The following is a 22,737-nucleotide window of genomic DNA, read 5'->3' as shown; positions in this document are numbered from 1 at the left end:
TGGTGGAGCCCAATCTTACTTGTCTCAAAGCCCAATGGTTCGGTTGTTTTTTTGATGTTGGGCGTTTGAATAAGATTTACAAGTTTGATGCATACCCAACAGTGTTCTCCCCAGAAATTTTTTCCAGCCGGGTGGCATGAAAAAGTAGCTGGGTGGGGCAGGATGGGGAATTTTGGTGGTTGGGAAAATTTAAATGTGCAATATTTTTATTAGTTAACTAGACATTAAGCCCGTTACAATAACGGACACTAGAACAGTAGTCCATAAACATTAGTAGGAACAGTCTATATTAAATGGCAAGGGTATGTGTTTAATTTTCTGTCCCAACAGTGGGCAATCAGCAGATTCTCCCCAGCAACTGATGTAATGTGCGCAAAAATAAATCTACTTTTACTTTACACTTTACCGGATCAAGCTTCTTCATCACAAATCTGACATCCTCAGAGTGAACACTTGCACAACAATGGGGAAGCTGGTCTGTGCGTCTCAGTACCCGATTGGATTTTTCAGGTTTTCTGTTTTAGGTCTTACCTCATTTACCGAAATCCGATTGGATCTTCCGCGTGATATTTTATAGGCCCCACCCTCTCTGTCTTGCAGCCTTTGAAGCATCGCAGTGTGCCCCGCGCATGCGCACTTCTCCAGAAGACACACACACACGGACACTGGACGCACACAGGGGTTTTATTAAAGAGGATTATTAACAACTAGACAAAGAGCCCGTTTCGACAACGTAAGATTGCGCATTCGGCTTCGGACAGACGTGAGTGAGTGAGGAGACTGGCAAATTATATATAAGATTATTTTCCAATGCTCAATATGACTTCCTTTTTTAAGGTTTGACACTTGTGCCAGAATATTTTTATTAAATTTAAGAAGTATCCAATTCAGGATCCTGCAACCCTAACAAAAATTTTAAATAACAATTGTTATGACATAAACCAAGAGGCACAGGTATTGTCGCTGTCTGGAAGAAAAGTGTAAACAATGAAAAAAAGTATGGGAAACCTAATGAAGAAGCCAACTTGCATATGCAGAAGGTGTCTTCAGTTAAATACTTACTCTTCTTTTCTTCCTAGAGGCCCAGTTGTCTGCAGCTTTTCCATAAACAAAGTCCTCAGGATTTGGCCCTCCAAGGAGAGATTAAGCGTGCTTTGATTCATGCGATTTCTCAAACGTGTCTTGATCCTTTTAAGGCTGGATTTATACTTTACGCGACGCATGCTGCAGTGGACGCTCCTGCTACGCAAGCGTTGTACTGTTTATACTTGTGCGCGTACTTTACATAAATCTGGAGGAATCCACCAGGTGGCAGTGCGAGATATTATCACAGGGAGAACAGGTTTGGCTTTGCTGTGTTGTGAATTGCCTGGAACACCCATTAAATTCTGATGACACCTGACCGCAATATCTCTGAAAAGGATGTTTAACACTAGAATTACCAGAGCCTATGAAAAAACTCGTATATCCGGCCCACCTTAAATCGCTTCTTAAAACCTTTCTCACCTCTCCGCCAGCGTCTTTTGTCATCTAAATGTACTGATAAAGACAATCTGCCAGCAGCCGGCTATTCCATCCCCCAACGACTTAGAACGTAAACAGGCTTTTCCCAGCTCTTGCCTTGATTGATTACCTGGGAGTGAAGTGGAGTTTTACAGTAGAAATAATAAGATTGTTATTTGAAACACACGCATTTCATATGTGTTGCATTTCTACAGTAATCTGTGTAAACACATTGTTAAAACAGAAACGTGTTATATATTCTAGTAGCAATTGACAAAATGTAGGCATAAACTATATAATGTATGAAGCCTGAAGTCCAAATATCAAAGAAAACACTTTCACAAAAGGTACAAAAAAAAGCCACCGCCAAAAAAAACCCGCCTTAGTGTGAGACATTGATATGAATTAACTATTGCTGCTTCCGTGGCGTAACAGTATCAGTCGCTGACTGGGAATCAGAAGGTCATGAGTTCGATCCTGCACAACTCCCATTTGAGAAGTGTTCTTATTTTCACTATTTTAGAATAAAAAGATACATTTGATTTCAGTCTGTAACAGCTGGTGTAATTTATGATATTTGTAAAGGTTAGCTTTATTTTTTTAAAATTCACTTTTCATTGTCTCAGTCGCGTTCAGGATCCATCCCTGCCGCCCCCCACCTGACACTGCTGTTTTTACATAAAGACGCGCTATAGTTCTGCAGTGTATCACGATACATACGACCGCGTGTTTTTTTCCCCCAATATTGCCAGTCCCCACATGTTGCTGTATGCTGTTTCTTTTGTACTCCAGGACATGCAGAGGAAAGCATAGTAAAGAGCAGTAACTTCAGCGCTATATGCAATCATCAGACACTCCCCATCTGACACTGCTGTTTTCACATAAAAACGCGCTAAAGCCCTGCAGTGTACTTGTGACTGCATTGTTGTACCAATGCTTGCGAACTGAAGTGTCTGCATGCACTTTTCGTGGCATTATACGTGTATTTTTTTAGCATGCCCATGTAGCTCAAACACAGGAACATATGTTGATGTAAAAGTATAACAAAACAAGTGCACTTTTATTCAGACTATAACCGAAGAAAAAAGAAAGCAAGTTACAGTAGGCGGTTGATATGACAGCTTGCATGGTGGAATGCTAAGAACTGCTGATTTCCATTCTGTGCTATATAACTTAACATTTGAATCTGATGATTGCATATAGCGCTGTCTTGTTTAGTGTGCGCAAGAACATGCAGGTGGCCAGTTGCTGAGTGCTACAACGCACATTTTAAAAAAAGAAAAGAGACAAATATATGTGACGTTTTGAAGAAATCATTTTATGACGCGAATAGTACCAATCAGAAAACATCGTCGAAGTAATGCAATATTATTTGAAAACGAACAGCGTCAGGTTGGGTGTGAAGTTATACTGGTGCTGTTTGAGTCAGATCAGAAGCTGAATAAGCTGAAAAAGCTCCTGTTCTGACTCTAAGTAAAAAAGCATGAATTAATCAACAGAAATAACTGCGATTGACATTTTAAAGTTAACGATTTACAGTGCATACCAATTTATAAATTCAATGTCCGTTTGAGGGAAAAAAAAACACTTTCTTCAAAGCTGGGAATCGAACTCGCTTCTGTGGCACAGTAAGGCAGTGGTGCTCCAAGTCAGCAAACAAATCAAGTGCATGTGTGTACTGTATAATATTAACAAAAGAGCAGCTTACTACTGAAAACGGCAAATACAGGAGTGAGTGGGGATCGAACCAGTACTCTTGATCACACTTGGTTTGCGTCTGTACTTGCGCTGTTACTTAGAGAGCCAGATCGGGGGGAGGGGTGATGTTAGAGCGGGTGAGCTTATTCAGTGCTTTTTCTTTCAGTACATGTGCCTTCCCTGTTTGTTTGTATATCTCTGCCTGTCTGTCTCTGTATTACGCAGTGCTCTGTCTGTCTGTGTGTTATGGATCTTGAAAAAAATAAGTTATAAGGATAGTTGTTCACGTTAATTGCAGTCTCAATTGTTAAAAAAATATTTTAAAAGGAGCATCCCACATGAAAATATAACGATCTCATTAACTGACGGTGCATACCAATTTACAAATTTTATGTCCGTTTGAGGTTAAAAACAAAAAAAAGAAGTAACACTTTATCCCCAGCAGGAATTGAACTCATGTTTGTGAGGCAAAGAAAAGCTACTCGGTCTGAGAAGCAAATCTTAGCGCGCTACGCCACGGAAGCTGTTATATGGTGTGTGAAGCTTTTGTGGAAGTGTTTATTTGATCTTAGGAACTCGGGCTTTACACATTCTACATTTTGTAACATTTATTACTAAAATATGAAAAAGTTTCTGTTTTAGCAATGTGTTTACACAGATTACTGTAGAAACGGAACACGCATGAAATGCAAGTATTCCAAACAGCGATCTATTATTTCTATTCTAAAACTCCAGCAGTTCAGTCACTCCCAGATAATCAAACAAGCCATGAGCTGGGAAAACTTAGTGAACGTTCTGCGACGGTGGGGGATGGAATAGCCGGCTGCTCGCTGCTCCTCTTAATCGGCACATTTAGAAGACAAAAGAGAGGTGAGAACGGTTTTAAGGTGGGCCAGATCTACGAGTTTTTTTCGTAGACTCTGGTAATTCTAGTGTTAATGATTAAATCCATCAGTCCTGGGATTTGTCCATTTCAGCTAGCATTGGGCACGAGGCTGAAACAATCCCTGGACGAGGCATCAGCTCATTGCAAGGTGAATGCAAGCACACACGTACATGCTGGCGTCATTTTAGTGTAACCAAATCTGCATATCTTTGGAAGGAAACCAGAGCACACTGTGGAAACCCAGCAGGAAAACATGTAAACTCCAGGCTGGAAATATCTGCGATGTGTCTCCCTGCAAGACAGTAGCGCTAATTCTCCACCACCGTGTCACCCCTTGTGTGTAATTAACAGTAAAACATAATTACCGATTTATCTGTAAAATGTAACATACATACTTCAATGCATTTCATCATGAAAGTGATATCAAGTATAAATCTGTACAGAGAGTTGGAATATCATACATTTTAATGTGCTCAGTGTGGCGATCTATTGCTGTTTGCCACTGCTGTCAGTACCGGAGGAAGCCCTAGAAAAAAAGACGGCACAGAAGGCGTTATATGACACTTTTAAAATGTATTGTGTCATTACGATCGGGAATATGCAACGCTTGAATATAAAAGCACCATGAATGCATCTGTATGTCGGCATTTTGCTTCACCACTTCGAACCATTCGTCAAACATCGAAGCGCGCACACCGATCTTGTAGGATCCACAAATCGGCTTTCTGTCACATGTAGATAGCAAACAGAGATTCTGATGTCACATTCCAACTTTTAGCACACTGCGCCCCCCTGACTTTTTGCTGGTAATGCAACTCGTGCACGCGTCACGTTAATTTCTGAGGACCTGCTAAGAGGATGCATTAAATGAATGCTGGAAACATGTGGCAGCCATGATGCGGGCGCGTACACGTTCTGAGCGTGAAGTATAAATGAGCCCTAAGGGCAGAAAACCCCCTTTCACATTCAGTTATGCTCACTGGGATCACTAGCCCAATATGAGCTAGTCTGGCTAAATTTGGAAACGACTCTTGGAGCTCTGATGTCGTTGCCATTTTTAGTAAAATCTGTTTTGGACTGAAGTCTTTCTATGATTGACTTCTGATCATTTTTGACGCAACTGTCCATTTTTGCCTGCTACTTTCATATTTTAAAATTGGAGGGCTACCATTTTTGGAGTAATGATCAAAAAATTTCAGCAGACTCGCTTGAATCGTGAGTTTGTGCTTTGAAAACTTTTGAAAAGCTGGAAATAATTGGCATGTCAGGGAATCTTGCATCTAGGTGCTTGACAACTGTCTCTAGGTATTTATCATATATTGCAGTTTTGAATGACATTACATCACTCTGTGTATAAACAATGTGGAGATCTGACCATTCTTCTGTCAGACAATGATGAAGGCTTTGAAAATATCTCCCAGGAGTGTCTTTCAACTCCATGATGAGAAAAATTTTAATCGCCACAAAATTGTCCAGTTTCGGTAAGATTGACATCTTGCCTTTGCCAATCCTTAGATAAGTTGGACAAGAAAGATACGTCTGAAAGCATCATCAGAGAGGAAACAAAATTGTACGTTTTAATACATCTGCTTAATCCTTCAGCTGTGATGTCATTTCGTTCAGTGACTTCTCTTTCCAGCGCAGCTATGGCACTCATCATACACTGTCGTAGTGACTGTACTGCAAAGTCATGAGGCAGCCATCTAGTATCACTGACCATTTTCATCTTAATCTGGGGAATGTTCAGAATATTTTGAATTTCCGTTAAATTAGCCATCCTAACTGAAGAATTTTGGAAGAAATAGAACAGCTGCCTTAAGATGTCATTCAGTTTTGTTAAATAAGGTACAGCAGCTGCTGCTTGGGAACATGCAAGGGCCATTCGGTGGTTTAAACAGTGGCAGTTGACCAAGAGTCCAGATATTTTATCTTTAAGCAGTTTTGCCACACCTTTCTCTTTCCCAATCATAATAGCCGCTCCATCTGACCCTAGTCCAACCAGATTAGAGTGTCCATAGTCTCATTTAGTGCGTTGCTTATAGTCTCCGCTTTGCCATCAATCATATTGCGGGTTGATACAAAACTAATTCTGACCTCTTTAGTGACCTGGCAAACATATTTAATGTAAATAATTTAATGGTTTTACAACTGCGATGTCTGTGGTTTCATCACACAGAATACTGAAAAAATTTTCAGCGTGTATATTTTTCAGTATGTTAGATTTTATTTCTGACGCTAAGACATCCAGCTGCTCTTGCATTAATGTGCATTTTTACCAACATTGAGATGTTGTAAAAAGGAACAACCCATTTCTTTACAGTGTTCCAACAGCTTTTCAAACAACACTGTATGTGGCAACTCATTTTTTGCCAACCAATACATGGATCTTAAAGCTCCCACAAAGACATCTGTTTGTAAGTTATTTAACACAGATACAGATCTTTCAATTTGACCGATTCCAGTTTGCTGTAGTACACGCTTTCCTAAAAGGTCAGCAGAAGACTCGATGTGTTTTTTACTTTTTTCATGGTCCAGCAATCTTTCTTTTCGAATTCTTGTGCATGGCACATTTACTTAAGGTAACTCCCTCCTTGGGGGATGTTTGTTTGAATATTTCATGCACAATGAGCACCACATACCATTTTCTTTGACCATTAGCCAATCAAAATCTTTAAACCATTGTTTGTTTATGCCGGATAAGTGGTGCTTAGATTTATCAATTGGCAGACTATGCACAGAGATTTCCCCCGATGGACCAGCCTCTGCAATGTCTTTGTCTGAAATTGCCACGTGAGGAGTTGACGCTGCACCTTCATTAGTTTGTGTCGTCTCTTTTCTGAAATAACTGAGCAGTGTTGTTTTCTGAACACTTTTTTTGCTCATGTTGGTAAAACGTTTGGAAAAAATTAAAAGTACCTATGAATAAGACTTTTGAGTGGGAAAGTGGGAGCCTGTTGGATATTCAATGCACATTTGCACTACGGCAGGGCAAGATAGGAACAAAAAAAGGAACGGCAGATGGGTCACTTTAACAAAACTACGGAAACGTATTAGGGTCACAGTGAAGGAAAAAAAAAAACTATTCCACTTTATTCTCGCCATTTAATGTTGATAGTAAAGTCGACATGTTGACTTTATTCTCGACATTTTCACTTTATTCTTGCCGTTTATGTCGAGATTAAAGTCGACATTTCCACTTTGTTCTCATAGTTTTTGTCATTAAAGTAGAATGTCGTAAACTAAACTTCATCTTAAAATCAATGTTTACTAGATTTTCTCAAACCCCGTCATAAGGTAATGTAGTACATTAAATGCTTTGTGTTAAGTTTTCCCCGGCTGAGTTGTTAATCACTACGTGCTTCTTAAACGGACTTCCTCTTGCACTGAGGAGGCACCGGGAGGGATTGCCGCACAGAATGCATTCACTTGATGATATTCCTGCTCTCTGAACATTTACAATGCTAAGATAAATACTTGATATCATTTTCATGATGAAATGCATTTAAAGCATGTATTAAACATGCACGATAGTGTGGAGGTAGTGCTGATCCCTCACAGTAAGGGGTCCCCAGGTGTACGTTCAGTGTAGAGAACTTTATGGCAGGGGTGACGAGGCTCCAAAAAACTGGATGTATGAATGAGTATCGCACAGGTTTAACTTAAATATTGTGTAAATGTTGGGTTTGTGATCTGGTGGTCAGAGACACGAACACAGAATTCAACAGATGTTCCCCTGAGCGGGCTTTCTTTATTGCATGCATGCTGCCTCTGTCTGATGTACCAAAACCCCAATTCCTATCCTTCCTTTTCCTTTCTCCACATAACCAATACACATAACCAACATAACACGATATCACAAAGCATTTCATGCACTACGTAAGTTTTGAGGGGGTTTGAGAAAATCCATCCATCCATTTTCCAACCCGCTGAATCCGAACACAGGGTCACGGGGGTCTGCTGGAGCCAATCCCAGCCAACACAGGGCACAAGGCAGGAAACAATCCCGGGCAGGGTGCCAACCCACCGCAGGACACACACAAACACACCCACACACCAAGCACACACTAGGGCCAATTTAGAATCGCCAATCCACCTAACCTGCATGTCTTTGGACTGTGGGAGGAAACCGGAGCGCCCGGAGGAAACCCACGCAGACACGGGGAGAACATGCAAACTCCACGCAGGGAGGACCCGGGAAGCAAACCCAGGTCCCCAGGTCTCCCAACTGTGAGGCAGCAGCGCTACCCACTGCGCCACCGTGCCGCCCTATTGAGAAAATCTAGTAAATTAAATATTTCTTTTAAGATGAAGTTTACAATGTTCTACTTTAATGACAAACTACGAGAATAAAGTCAACATGTCGACTTTAATCTTGACATAAGCTTAGCAGTACTACACAGACTGCACTGACACTGAGAACAGAGCCGTCACTTCCTGATGCCCTTTTTCTGATATCTGACAGGCTGGTTCCACTAGACTTTTTTTTATTTTATCAGTCCTTCATTTGCCCGCCCACCTCTACATGCTCTTTGCTTGTGACGTGCCGCTCCGCTAATAGCATGTACAGCCTCCTCTCGCCCACCCACCTCTCCGTACTCTTTGCTAGTGAACTCCGCTCCGCCTCGTCCCCGCTATTAGCTTTAGCACCGAGTGATTGGCAACATCCTGTTCTGAGCCTCTCCCCTCGCAACTTGCGATCCTGCTTCTAACATATTTGCCCACCCGCCCGCTCGTCCCTTGCCATCTCTGCAGATCTATCTCACAATGTGATGTGAGATGACAGCCAGGCGCTCAACTAAATTAGCCGGGCACTCTGCCCGGCTAAAAGACGCTAGGGAGAACACTGCCTGATGCTGCATGCTGTTGGGAAAAGCTCAGGCAAGCCTCATGTATTTCCACCCTACACCTCACGAAGGGATATTGGCAAATACCCTTGGAGCAGTCTAGTGCAAGAAGACTGCATTCACTCCCCTTGGTCTCCATGGCGCTCCATTGACCTTTCAACGGATGATTGACCAGATCCTGCATTCCCATTCCACGTACGCTGGTGACTAACTTAATGATGTTGTCATTTTCCGTAATGACTGAGAATCTCATCTCGTCTTTCTTTGGGTGGTGCTTGACATTTTACAGCTGGCAGGGTTGACGGCTAATCAAGTGCAGGTGGAGTATGTCGGAAACCCATTATCTGGGTATTCCATTCGGAAGGGTTTGCTCAAGCCTCAAATGGACAAAATGAGGGAGGTGATGCATATCTGCGTCCCAAAATACAGAGGCAGATTCATCCCTTCCTCAGGCTCACGGGGTACTACAGGCGATTTATTCACAACTTTGCCCATCAGGCTTCCACCCCTCACTGACTTGACAAAGGGCAGAAAGATAGCACCTGTGAGAGAGAGCCTTCTCAGACCTAAAATCTGCTTCATCATCACTTCCGGTTCTGTGCAATCCAGATATTCTGCAAACGCTTTCATCTTAGGAACGGTGCTCTCGCAGTGTTTTGTGGGGGAAGAACACCCTATCATGTTTCTCAGCAGAAAGCTGCTATCCATGGAGCATAACTGTTCGACTACTGAAAAGGAATGCACAGTTGAAGCACTCCGTTACTACCTTTGGGGGTGGTGGTTTACCCTGCTGACTGACCACACCCTGCTTCAATGGCTGTTCAAACACAAGGATATGAATGCCTAGCTCACTCAGTGGTCTATTAGCTTGCAGGCTTTTGCTTTTTATGTTTGTCACCGTCCCGGAGCTGCACACAAAAATGCTGACGTTTTCTCCCTGGCTTGGATGGTCACTTTGCCCACACTGGTGTAGACAAACCAAAGGGCGGGGGGGTGGGGGGGTTTAATGTGAGGTTTCTGAACTGTATTAGGACCAATACACCCCACCCAATGGGACGACATGTCAAAGTTAGGAGTGCATGTGTAGAGTTCTGCTTGTCCGTTGCCGAGACAATCGCAGGTTCACAGCATAGTGCTGCGGAAACAACTACAAACCAATCAAGATTGCATTATATGCACCTGTCGTGGATGGGTACATTATAAGTGCAGGGACCAGTATAACTTGGCCACTGACCTGGCCCAGACTATGCCCGTTTTCTGTGTCTGTGTACAGGAGAGTGGTAGCTCCCACTGCAGTAAATAGCCCTGCAGTTTCCATTTCAAGTTGAGTAAAGATGGTTTTGCTAAAGTACTGAGACTCATCGTTGTGTTTTGGGGTGCAAGACAGTGACTCTTGCGTCACAATATCTTTTATAGTTAAATGCAAATGTGCCAATGGCATACTTTTTCAGAATCTAAATTACAGATAAACTAGCTCAAGGTTATTAATCTGATTAAAGCCAAAAGATGGACTTTGGACCGTTAGCAAGGCCAAATAATCCAATAGCAGTATACAGTAATCCCTCCTCCATCGCGGGGGTTGCGTTCCAGAGCCACCCGCGAAATAAGAAAATCCGCGAAGTAGAAAACATATGTTTATATGGTTATTTTTATATTGTCATGCTTGGGTCACAGATTTGCGCAGAAACACAGGAGGTTGTAGAGAGACAGGAACGTTATTCAAACACTGCAAACAAACATTTGTCTCTTTCAAAAGTTTAAACTGTGCTCCATGACAAGACAAATGACAGTTCAGTCTCACAATTAAAAGAATGCAAACATATCTTCCTCTTCAAAGGAAGAAACAAATCAATAGGGCTGTTTGGCTTGTAAGTATGCGAAGCACCGCGGCACAAAGCTGTTGAAGGCGGCAGCTCACACCCCCTCCGTCAGGAGCAGAGAGAGAGAGAGAGATAAAAAAAATCAATACGTGCCCTTTGAGGTTAAGTATGCGAAGCACCGTGCAGCATACTTAAAAGCTGCACACAGAAGGTAGCAACGTGAAGATAATCTTTCAGCATTTTTAGACGAGCGTCCATATCGTCTAGGTGTGCGAACAGCCCCCCTGCTCACACCCCCTACGTCAGGATCACAGATAGTCAGCGCAAGAGAGAGAGAGAGAGAAAGAAAAGTAAGTTGGGTAGCTTCTCAGCCATCTGCCAATAGCGTCCCTTGTATGAAATCAACTGGGCAAACCAACTGAGGAAGCATGTACCAGAAATTAAAAACCCAGTGTCCTCAAAAACCCGCGAAGCAGCGAAAAATCCGCGATATATATTTAAATATGCTTACATATAAAATCTGCGATGGAGTGAAGCCGCGAAAGGCGAAGCGCGATATAGCGAGGGATTACTGTATATTTGTTGAAGTTTTTTTTTGTGTTTTGTTTTATTTTTTTTTAAACAGTTCCAGCTTTGTGAAGGTAAATTTGAAGCTATCATATGCTTCCAGTCTAATAATGACAATACGTTGCACTTGAATTAAAATTTACTTTGTAAGTAAAGAAATTGGATTAATTAATAGATACCATGCTTGTAGGAAGTGTGGTGCCATGAATATATGGACAGTTGGAGACTCAAGTATGCTTAGGTATAGCATAGAAATTGATGGACCATGTAATACTATTAATGGTTCCATTCTCGCCAATGTAAAACAAAAGGTGTTGCAGAAAATTATTTGTATTAATGTTAAGTCTATAATTTTTAATTTTTCACAAACTTTTTTTAGATTGATTTTGCTGCACTGTTTGTTTACTTTTACAATCGGATTACAAAATACATGTGATTATTTAATATAATGGTTGCATTTTTTCTTCTTGTAATCAGAGAGACAGATATACGAAACACAGTTTTGGCTCAAGTCCTGGAACAGTCTGCACGTGCTCGATGTGAGTGTTGTGTTTTTTTTTGTTTTTAGTTTTTTTTTAAATGCCTATGTGATTCATATATACTTTAAAATACTGTATTTCACTTGTACCTGTTTTCCATTGTTTTTTTCTTTTTCTTTCTTTCTTTAGTAAGCAATCTGGAACTTGTGAAGCCAGAAAAAGCCAAAGCAGTAGAGAATTACCTTATACAGATGGCAAGATGTGGACAGCTTGGAGGCAAAGTAAAGCAGTGATTCTTTCTTTCAAAAACAAAGTTTTGTATGCATGTTGAAATACGATTCTGTTACTCTGGTGTGATGTTCAATGTATTGGAAAGTGATGGTTATTTTTAAAAAAGTGTTTCAAAACATGGAAGAAAACCTTTATACAATGTTTTCTTTCTATAAATTGTACTGGTAATATGCCAGTCAAGGGGTAGGGTTTTGGCCTAATGGACCTCTTGTTTGTCCTCCATGTGAGCTGCCCCTCAAAAGAAGATGGTTTAAAATGCACTTTGAACTCCCTAGATAGCATTGAGTTAGTAGATGTGTTATTCTTCCTACAGTGTAATAGTTATTGGAATTACAGCACATCTCCTCATTGAAAATTAGTAAGAAGATTTGTAGTTATTATGTTGAGAGTTTGCTGCCAGTGGTATGTTAGATAAGTAACATTGTATAGCCATGAAGTATATGGATGCTTAGTACATTTACCATGGAGCAGTTAAATTTTTTTAACAGTTGTGGCGGATCGCCGGGCCCTTACCACAGAAGGACCAGGGGAAAGGGCTTATTCCAGACACTCTAGCCCCAAGCAACCCAGAATGCTAGATGGCAGTCCTCCTGGCTTGTAGAGGGGCCATGGGTTTGGAGACTAGAATCTCAACCCTGCAGGGGCTTGTGGTCTCTGCCAGGGGGTGCCTAGATCTTTTCTGAGACCTATTTCCACGTGTGGTGGAAGTGCTGCTGGAAGAAGCTCATTAGACACCTGCCATCCTTCAGGGTGTTCTATAAAAGTAGCCAACCACCACTACTCAGGGGGGGCCAGAGTTGTGAGGTGGTGGATGAAGCTTGTCGGCTGAGAAGAAGAAACGGAAAAGGCTATTGGGCTGGACTGTGCTATTGGGTGCTTTATGTACTGTGTTGTGGGGAGAGGAGAGAGTGCTTCGCCACATGAATAAAAAGTGTACACTGTGGAAACTTCATGTCTCCGCCTGTCTGTGTCTGGTTAGGGTGTCTGTACGTGCCCCTGGACAAGTGGCATCCCAGATGGGACTTGCATAGGTTGCCAGGAAATCATCCCTTGTAAACAATTCTTGTGGCCTACCCGACACAGTATCGCGAGGCAGTTTAGCAGCAGAGATGCCCAATTGACAGCAGTGTGGCAGACTGCACCTAAACTGCCAAGGCCTACGGCAGCACCGCTCCCATCCAATGGGGAAGAAAAGGTCCAGGCAAGGTCTGAAAGCAGTGGGTGACCACTCCCCTGTTGTCACAATTAGACCCCGGATTGGCGTACCCAGAATAGAGGTCAGCCGGAAGAAACGCGCTCCAGAAGACAGGTGCTCCGAGGTAGGTTTCGGCCCCAGAGAAGGATTGCCCTGGGAAGGTTATTTTTTGGTCCCATACACCTACTTTCTAGTCGGAGAATGTCCGGAGCCACAGTCGTGGCCAAAATGTGCTGACCCATGGGACGAGGTGAGCACACGAAGATCCATGCCTGCTGCTCTCCAAAGGAAGGGCACCGGAGAAGGAATGCATGGACTCAATCTTGAGGAGGAGGTGGTGGAGGGGCGGACAAACCTCCCTGAAACTGTAAGAGAATGGACTGCTTGTGTCAGATTCCTGTATGTGATTGGGTACAGGCGGGGCTGATGAATGGCCATTCCGGGAGACTCCCGATGGAGCCTCGGCAAGTTGCACATTGGCACAGAGGCTCTGGGCCGGTGACTAAGGACAAGCCAAGCCCGAGCCCACCGCTGGCCGAAATGTCTAACTTGATGTCAACTGTGCGTGAGCTGGACAGGATACTCCTGCCCGCCCAGTTGTTCTTACAGGTAGTCTGTCTGCTAAAGCAGACATTGGAGGGCTTGCAGAGGACAGCTGAGAAATCCATGGAAGTTGCACAGGAGTGTTTCAGGAAGCTCGGCACAGGACTCTCCACCCAGGTAAAGGTCATAGCACAGGTAAGTGATGCCCGTATCATGCAGGAAAGAGGGGTACAGAGCAAAGGGGCCCTAAAGGTAAACCGCACCGAGTGGCAAGTATCTGCAACACCTTCAGTAGATTGGGCATAATGGCCAATTACACAGTGGCAACGGAAACAGCTGAGGCGCACGCAAAGGACCGCTTTATTTCTGCCGGTGGTCACCATGTGTAAGTCGAAAGGGGTGCAGACAGCACACGGTCTTTCTGTATGCCATAGAAAGACCCAGACTGTTGCTGCATCCCAGAGTAAAAGATCTGGAAAAGGAAGACTGGATGTCCGAACAATGCAACATGTGAGCTCGTGATCTCATATGTGGTGGAGGACCATTCTTCTCTGGGCAGAGGGACAGCCCAACCTCAGCTGGGCATAAGGCAGAGTAGGGATTCCCGCAGTGTTTCCATGTCCAGAGGGCAAGGACATGAGTGCCACCATGTGCCTTCCTGCCTCCTTTTTGTCTTTATTTTGCAGTACGGAGCTGTGATCCAGATGAGCTTGACTCATTCGGCAGAACAGCAGCTCTCGCGATATAAGACGCTTCTCCCCACAAGGCTCAGCTGGGGGAGGGGCAGTATGGTGGACCCCTGGGGCCCTTACCCGGCCGGGATACCTCCGGCACAGGACTTGGGGAGAGGGCTTATTCCAGACACTGTCACCCTCGGAACGCTAGAGGGCCGTCCCCCTGGCTTGTAGTGGGGCCATGGGTTTGGAGCATGAAAGCTCAGCCCTGCTGGGGCCCATGGCCACCAATAGGGGCCACCTGGACCTTGCCTGAGCCCTATTTACAGTCATATGAAAAAGTTTGGGAACCCCTCTTAATCCTTTGGCTTTCAAAGTAGCAACTTCCTTGTAATATATGACATGCCTTATGGAAGCGGTAGTATTTTGGCAGTGACATTAAATTTATTGGATTAACAGAAAATATGCAATATGCATCAAAACAGAATTAAACAGGTGCATAAATTTGGGCACACCAACATGGATATTACACCAATACTTGGTTGAGCCTCCTTTTGCAAATAGCCTCTAGATGCCTCCTATAGCCTTTGAGTGTCTGGATTCTGGATGGAGATATTTTTGACCATTCTTCCATACAAAATCTCTACAGTTCAGTTAAATTTGATGGCTGCAGAGCACGGACAGCCTGCTTCAAATCATCCCATAGATTTTCGATGATATTCAAGTCTGGGAACTTGACGGCCATTCTAGAACATTGTACTTCTCCCTCTGCATGAATGCCTTTTGTAGATTTCGAACTGTGTTTTGGGTCATTGTCTTGTTGGAATAACCAGCCCCTGCGTAACTTCAACTTTGTGACTGATGCTTGAACATTATCCTGAAGAATTTGTTGATATTGGGTTGAATTCATCCGACCCTCGACTTTAACAAGGGCCCCAGTCCCTGAACTAGCCTCACAGCATGATGGAACCTCCACCAAATTTGACATTAGGTAGCAGGTGTTTTTTTTGGAATGCGGTGTTGTTCTTCCGCCATGCAAAGCGCTTTTTGTTATGACCAATAACTCAATTTTTGTCTCGTCAGTCCAAAGCACTTTGTTCTAAACTGAATCTGGCTTGTCTACATGAGCATTTGCATACAAGAAGTGACTCTGTTTGTGGTGTGAGTGCAGAAAGGGCTTCTTTTTCATCACCCTGCCATACAGATGATGTTTGTGCAAATTGCACTGAATTGTTGAACGATGTACAGATACACCATCTGCAGCAAGATGTTCTTGCAGGTCTTTGGAGGTGATCTGTGGGTTGTCTGTAACCATTCTCACAATCCTGCGCATATGCCACTCCTGTATTTTTCTTGGCCTGCCAGACCTGGGTTTAACAGCAACTGTGCCTGTAGCCTTCCATTTCCTGATTACATCCCTTACAGTTGAAACTGACAGTTTAAACCCGGGGTGGGAAGATTTAGTCCTGGAGGGCCGCAGTGGCTGCAGGTTTTTGTTCCAACCGAAGTAACACTTCTGTTTCAGTTTAGTTGTCTCGCTTGTTAAGATTTTGAAAATTTTATTGCTTATTTTAGTCTTAAACAGCTGTAGTCTTGGTTTTTAATTGCTCCTTATTAGCAATAAGATGCAAATGACAAAAGAAACCAGCATTTCTCCATTTTGCTTGTTTCCATTTACACCTGTGTGTATTTATCGTGCATGTTGTGGTGTGAGATTTTGCATAGAAGTTGATAAATATTTTGTATGTCTTTATTTGTATCTTAGGCAAAGCAATGTAATATTAGTGTTACATTAGTGAGAAGCATTCATGTTTACAACCCACCCACCCCCCATTTTAGGAATGGGTTTATTTGAATTTTACGATAGGGTTAGGGGGAAATGCCTCAAACAAGTTTGGCAAGTGTTTCTCTGCTAAAGTCTCTCTCATCCCCCACACAAAGCCAGGCTGCCTAACTGCCACGCTTTACCTTAACATATGGCAGGTGTGAAGATGTTCTATCCCCCCATTGGTCTGAAGTATGGCTGTTTGGAACTGGCTTGTATCAGAAGCCTTTAAGTATTATGACACCCTATTGGTTGTAGGGGTTGGACAGAAAATCTGTAAATTTGCTCACTCCCTCACTCTCTCTCTCTCTCTCTCTCTCTCTTACCAAAAAATGAAGGAGCATCTCACACACCGTGAACTGAAATGGACAACACAATGAAGAGCACAGCTCGGCAGCCATATTGAGACAGGCATGTGGCCTGTTCTGAACAAAGCTGACCACAAATGATGCCTTAACTAGAGACATTTTGAAGTAACTAACAAGTCTGTGTGCCGCCTGAACTACACATCACCATTTATCAGGTTGTATGGTTGCCAATATTCACATATACTTTGCATATTGTTATCCATCCATCCATCCATTATCCAACCCGCTATATCCTAACTACAGGGTCACGGGGGTTTGCTGTCGCCAAACCCAGCCAACACAGGGCGCAAGGCAGGAAACAAACCTCGAGCAGGGCGCCATGTGGTGTTCTGGGTCCACAGCTCTCCCAGCAAAGGCCAGTTTTATTTAAATAAATAATCACAGCGCTCGTGGCGTTGCTAGGGGCGTGGTAGTGTGGCTGAAGCAGTTTCCGGGTGGATTCGTGCTGCGGGCGTGTCTCACCTAAGTGCACAGGTGAGGGACGGTCTGCAGCATAATTGATCCTGGGAACTGTTGATTGCCACAGCTGCCGCGTCCATTATATATAGCGAAGCCCTGGACAGTTAGGGAAAGAAAAAAGAGAAGGAAACTGAGGTTGCAGAAGGAAGCAGGAAGGGAGCGAATGAGAGAAAGCCGGTGAAGGAAAGCGAGAGAGAGCAGGCTCACGGCAGCTGAGCAGACAGCCTGGGTGTTTGGCCGACACCCAGGGAAGTAGTAGATGTCAAACCGTAGAGATTACTTTTACGAAGGACGGGAGTGACCGGGAGACAAGTGACTCTCCACTTAAGGCCGCAGAAGGCAGCGGGAGTCGGGACTTGGGACATGGTGCCCCCAACGGGAGAGCCTTGGTCGTTGTGGAATCCCAAGTCACTGTCAGGGGGAGCCGACCGGAGCCAAGGATCGGTAAGGCGACTGACAGTAGTAGAGTCAGGCACAGAGAAGGTCAGCTGCAGAGAGAGCGTCTCAACTGTTGCAGGGCCCGCATGGGAGAAGCAGGTGAGACGCTAATGGAAAAGAAGCACCGGGCTTGTCATTTGTGTAACTGTTTTAAAAGACCGCTTCCTGAACAACGTTTTAACCTCGGTTTTAAAGGATTGTGTTTTTCTATTTTAAACTCCACGATTCGCATTGTTTTAATGGATTATTTATTTAATGAAGATTTATTGAACTTTGAATGCACTGCTGCAATATTTATTTGAACACTTTGTTGTTGTTTTGATTTATTTATTTGCACTTTGCTCTTTTGAACCATCCCCTTGCTCCATTGTTACTGCCTCACTGTCTAGCTCATCGGTGTCATTACCAACGGTGTTGGGTTCAAGGGCTCCCTAATAGAAGATTGGAGCATGGAGCTGAACCTGCATCATCACACGCCAGCCCACCACTGGGCACATATTGTTATTATTTATGAATATTATCAATAATACATTGTTTAAATTGTAACCTAACTCCTGCTTGTCTTTTACTACACCTAATTGCCTGAGGTTATAAATGTAGAAGGGAAGGTGGGGAGAAGCTATATACTGTAATACCTTATAAACGGTGGTAAGTCTGTGAGATTTGAGGCATTCTGACAAAGGCTAAACATTGATAATACAAAAGGGGAAAGTAGAGTAATATATTACTCTACCTAGACAAAACAGTGCACTATTGGGTTTAATTAAATACTTGGAAGGAAAGTGAAGAGAAAAAAGTGAAGCACTGAGAATAACTCGTCTGTTTTAGACTTCAAATCAGTTGGATGATATCCTTAGAAAGGAAAAAAAAATCTAGGATATGAGAATTACTTGACATGGCAGAGTTAAATCACTAGCAAGCCATGAAATTAAATCATTGAAAAGGATTGGTTTTTAATTAAGCAACTGAGTTGGAACAAAAACCTGCAACCACTGTGGCCCTCCAGGACTGAATCTGCCCACCTGTGGTTTAAATCTCTGAGATAGCTTTTTGTAGCCTTCCCCTAAACCATGATACTGAATAATCTTTGTTTTCAGATCTTTTGAGAGTTGCTTTGAGGATCCCATGCTGTCATTCTTCAGAGGAGCATCAAAGGGAAGCACAACTTGTCATTCACCATCTTAAATACCTTTTCTCATGATTGGACACACCTGTCTATGAAGTTCAAGGCTTAACGAGCTAATCCAACCAATTTGGTGTTGCAAGTAATCAGTATTGAGCAGTTATATGCATTGAAATCAGAAAAATTACAAGGGTACCCAAATTTTTGCACAGCCAGTTTTTCTCATTTGATTTAATTTCATACAACTAAATACTGTTTCACTAAAAATCTTTGTTCAGAAAACACCCCAGATGTTCCTAGGAAACGAAAGAAATACCACTGTTATCTTTTTTTGTTGAAAGTAGAGTAAATTATTATGCAGGCTGAGAGGGGTTCCCAAATTTTTTCATATGACTGTAGCAGCACTTCCACCACCCCGGAAGTGCTGCTGGAAGAAGGTTGTTGGACACCTGAAAGGGGCCAGCCATCAGTACTCAGGGAGCCAGAGCCGGGAGGAGAGTGGAGGTGGAGAAGAAACAGGAAAGGCTATTGGGCTCTTTGTGTACTGTGTTCTGGGAGAACAAGTGCTTCCCCACGTGAATAAAATGTGAGCTGTGCGGCAACTTGGTGTCTGCCTGTCTCTGTTGGATTAGGGCAGCTGTACGCACCCCTGGGCTTCACATAGTGTAGTAAAAATATATCGCCCAATACTTATCCTTGGCTAATTTTCATTGCATGTTCTATTCAATCTTCTTAAACTCCAAACAGATTCAACATCATGATCCTGAAATCCACGATTCAGACAGGACTAAAGATGCAGAACTGAAATCTGAATTTAGGGATAACTTTACAGTTCACAATGATGTAAAGTGTCCAATCTTAGCTAAGGCTAAGGTTGCAGTTCCTAATAGCTACAGATAGGCTTTTTTTGTTTAAATAATCTAATAGGCTTTGTTTGTTCAAATAACCTAAACTGGTACTCCATGACTTTTGACTGAGATGGTTCCCATACCTCAACCAAGATAACACTTTAAACAGGAAAACATTCAGTCCCTACATTTCTGATTTTTCCCAGTTACACTGGTCATTTTTTAATGACCATTGTTCATTGTGTGACTACCAAGTGGCAGCATTAAGGGTGTCGAATTATTGTAGCTTCCCCATGTGTAACTGACTTGTGTTTTACAGAGGTCTGTTAATGTCTTTACAGTACTGGACCATTTATAGATAGTATATTTCTACCATGAGAATATTTTAGCTTTTTACAGAAGCTGTTTAATGACAACAACATCGCCTTCAACACGAAAAAGACCAAAGAGGTCATTGTAGATTCCTAGACAACTAAAGGCAGCAGACACGCTCCCATCCATATAAATGGGGCTGAGGTGGAGTGCGTTTTCCAGCTTTAAATTCCTGGGCAGCCACATGTCTGAGGAACTTTCTTGAACAATAAATACTTCCAGATTTTGTTAAAATCACAAATTGCAACCCACTTATGCTGAAATTTTCTTAACACCATTGGATAGAAAATGTGGCTATATGTGACCAAGCATTAATGCTATGGCCTTGCATATCCTGAATAGTTCTGCTGTTCACTGAGAGCCATCATAATTGAATTTTAATTCTAAAATTGATTTTAAGCAGTATTTTTTAGTTACTGCAGAGAACATATCAGCGAATGTTCTTTATGTGCATGTGGTGATGTATACCATGTAGCCCATGAGGATTATATCATTCTGTATTCACTGCAAAAAAAAAAAAACGGCTTTTTTGATGGACACCAATAAGCAAACTGTGGAAAAAGTTAATGTTATAAAGCAATAATCATTAAGACTGATCTGATTCACAAATAACACCTCTTAGTATTAATAATCCACTTAACACATTGTTTTTCTGGATGTTGTTCATTGGGTTTATGAAGCATTTCATAAATGAAGTCCTATAGTTGACCTACCTGTTTTGGATAACCTTTGAGAAATGTTGCTAATTTTCTAGGAATAAACACATAGTTGATATTAAAGAGTAATGTCATGCAAAATCTTTTGAGAACTATAGACCATCTTATTTATTGTTTTGGTTTTTATTTTCCAAATTTTTAGTAAATCATACTTTTGACTTTAACACTGGTGAAGTCTTTCTACAAGTTACAGTTCAGTTATTGTCCATAGTTTTGAACATCTGAAAGAACTAATAATGAAATCATTAATCCTTAGTGGAATGAGGTGTGCAAAATTTGAGCCAGAGGAAGATTTGCAAAGCAGAATCCTAAAGATACTGTTAATTAACACTGTTATTAAGCTGAGCTTAAGGCAATATTATTTATAAAAGCAAACGATCTTGTGGATATTTAAAGATTAAGTGTGAAGAGTTTGGGGTGTAAAGAGTGACAGGGACTGCTTCTGGAGATTGGGGTGTCATGCTGATGTACACTAAAGAGACACTTGATTGACAAAAAAGGCAAGGAGAAGACTATCGCAAAAAATGGGCATGGGAAGCGACATCATGGAGAAATTGGGACGCTCAAAGTATTACTTGTTTTTGGAGACATCACTGGTGTGTTTAAACTACCATTTTTAATGTGAAACATTTCTGACTATTGACGAGATATGTAAAAAGTTTAGTAAGTTAATGAATGAGAGTGCACAAACGTTACTTTTATTAACAAATGCGTGTTCGAAATAATGGAGTGTTATGTGTATGCCAAATGTTGTAGTATGAATGAAAAAATTAGTTGTTTCCTTTGTTTATTTAAGGTTATCGGCCTACTCCTGTTCCAGTTGATACTTTTGCTGTTGTAACTTTTTTGGGTTTCTTTTCTCATTAAAAAAGCATCAAATAATGAAATGAAGCAGTTGTTCCATGTGTCCACTTTAATCAGCTAAAGGCCTTTTTTTCAAGTTTGGCAAACATTGATGCAGCAAACCCAAATAACTTGACAGTTATAAATCCCACAAACCTGTCACATCTGTATTATTATTGAAGAAGTTGTAAGGGCAAATTTGTTTGCAAAAGCACAGAAATCTAGTTATAGAAATTTGGTTATAAACTATACAAAAGTCATGGAAAGTTTTGGAATTTTGCTGGTAAAAAAGGGTGACAACCCTGACATGAATATTTACTATAGTCTATATACAGGTGCTGGTCATAAAATTAGAATATCATGACAAAGTTGATTTATTTTAGTAATTCCATTCAAAAAGTGAAACTTGTATAATTGATTCATTCATTACACACAGACTGATGTATTTCAAATGTTTATTTATTTTAATGTTGATGATTATAACTGACAACTAATGAAAGTCCCAAATTCAGTATCTTGGAAAATTAGAATATTGTGAAAAGGTTCAATATTGAAGACACGTGGTGTCACACTCTAATCAGCTAATTAACTCAAAACACCTGCAAAAGCCTTTAAATGGTCTCTCACTCTAGTTCTGTAGGCTACACAATCATGGGGAAGATTGCTGGCTTGACAGTTGTCCAAACGACGACCATTGACACCTTGCACAAGGAGGGCAAGACAGAAAAGGTCACTGCTAAAGAGGCTGGCTGTTCACAGAGCTCTGTGTCCAAGCACATTAATAGAGAGTCGAAGGGAAGGACAAGATGTGGTAGAAAAAAGTGTACAAGCAATAGGGATAACCGCACCCTGGAGAGGATTGTGAAATTCACAAAGAGTGGACTGCAGCTGGAGTCCGTGCTTCAAGAACCACCACGCACAGCTGTCGCATTCCTTGTGTCAAGCCACTCTTGAACAAGAGACAGCGTCAGAAGCGTCTTGCCTGGGCTAAAGACATAAAGGACTGGACTGCTGCCGAGTAGTCCAATGTTATGTTCTCTGATGAAAGTAAATTTTGCATTTCCTTTGGAAATCAAGGTCCCAGAGTCTGGAGGAAGAGAGGAGAGGCACAGAATCCACGTTGCGTGAAGTCCAGTGTAAAGTTTCCACAGTCAGTGATGGTTTGGGGTGCCATGTCATCTGCTAGTGTTGGTCCATTGTGTTTTCTGAGGTCCAAGGTCAACGCAGCCGTCTACCAGGAAGTTT

At 42.2% G+C, this 22,737-nt stretch overlaps 1 protein-coding gene across 1 annotated transcript in view; it reads left to right on the top strand.

Annotated features, from left to right (window-relative positions):
- The window catches only part of pdcd5 (programmed cell death 5), a 149,890-nt gene that overhangs the window by 61,776 nt on the left and 65,377 nt on the right, over positions 1-22,737 (top strand). Inside the window, exons 3-4 of the mRNA XM_028792658.2 lie at positions 11,796-11,857; positions 11,987-12,078. Coding sequence (XP_028648491.1) covers positions 11,796-11,857; positions 11,987-12,078 — 154 coding nt within the window. The remainder of the gene's footprint in view (positions 1-11,795; positions 11,858-11,986; positions 12,079-22,737) is intronic.

The sequence above is a fragment of the Erpetoichthys calabaricus genome, chromosome 9, assembly GCF_900747795.2.
Source record: "Erpetoichthys calabaricus chromosome 9, fErpCal1.3, whole genome shotgun sequence".
NCBI classification, from domain to species: domain Eukaryota; kingdom Metazoa; phylum Chordata; class Cladistia; order Polypteriformes; family Polypteridae; genus Erpetoichthys; species Erpetoichthys calabaricus.
Note: the sequence above shows the minus strand (reverse complement) of the source record. Positions and strands in the feature narration are given on the sequence as shown.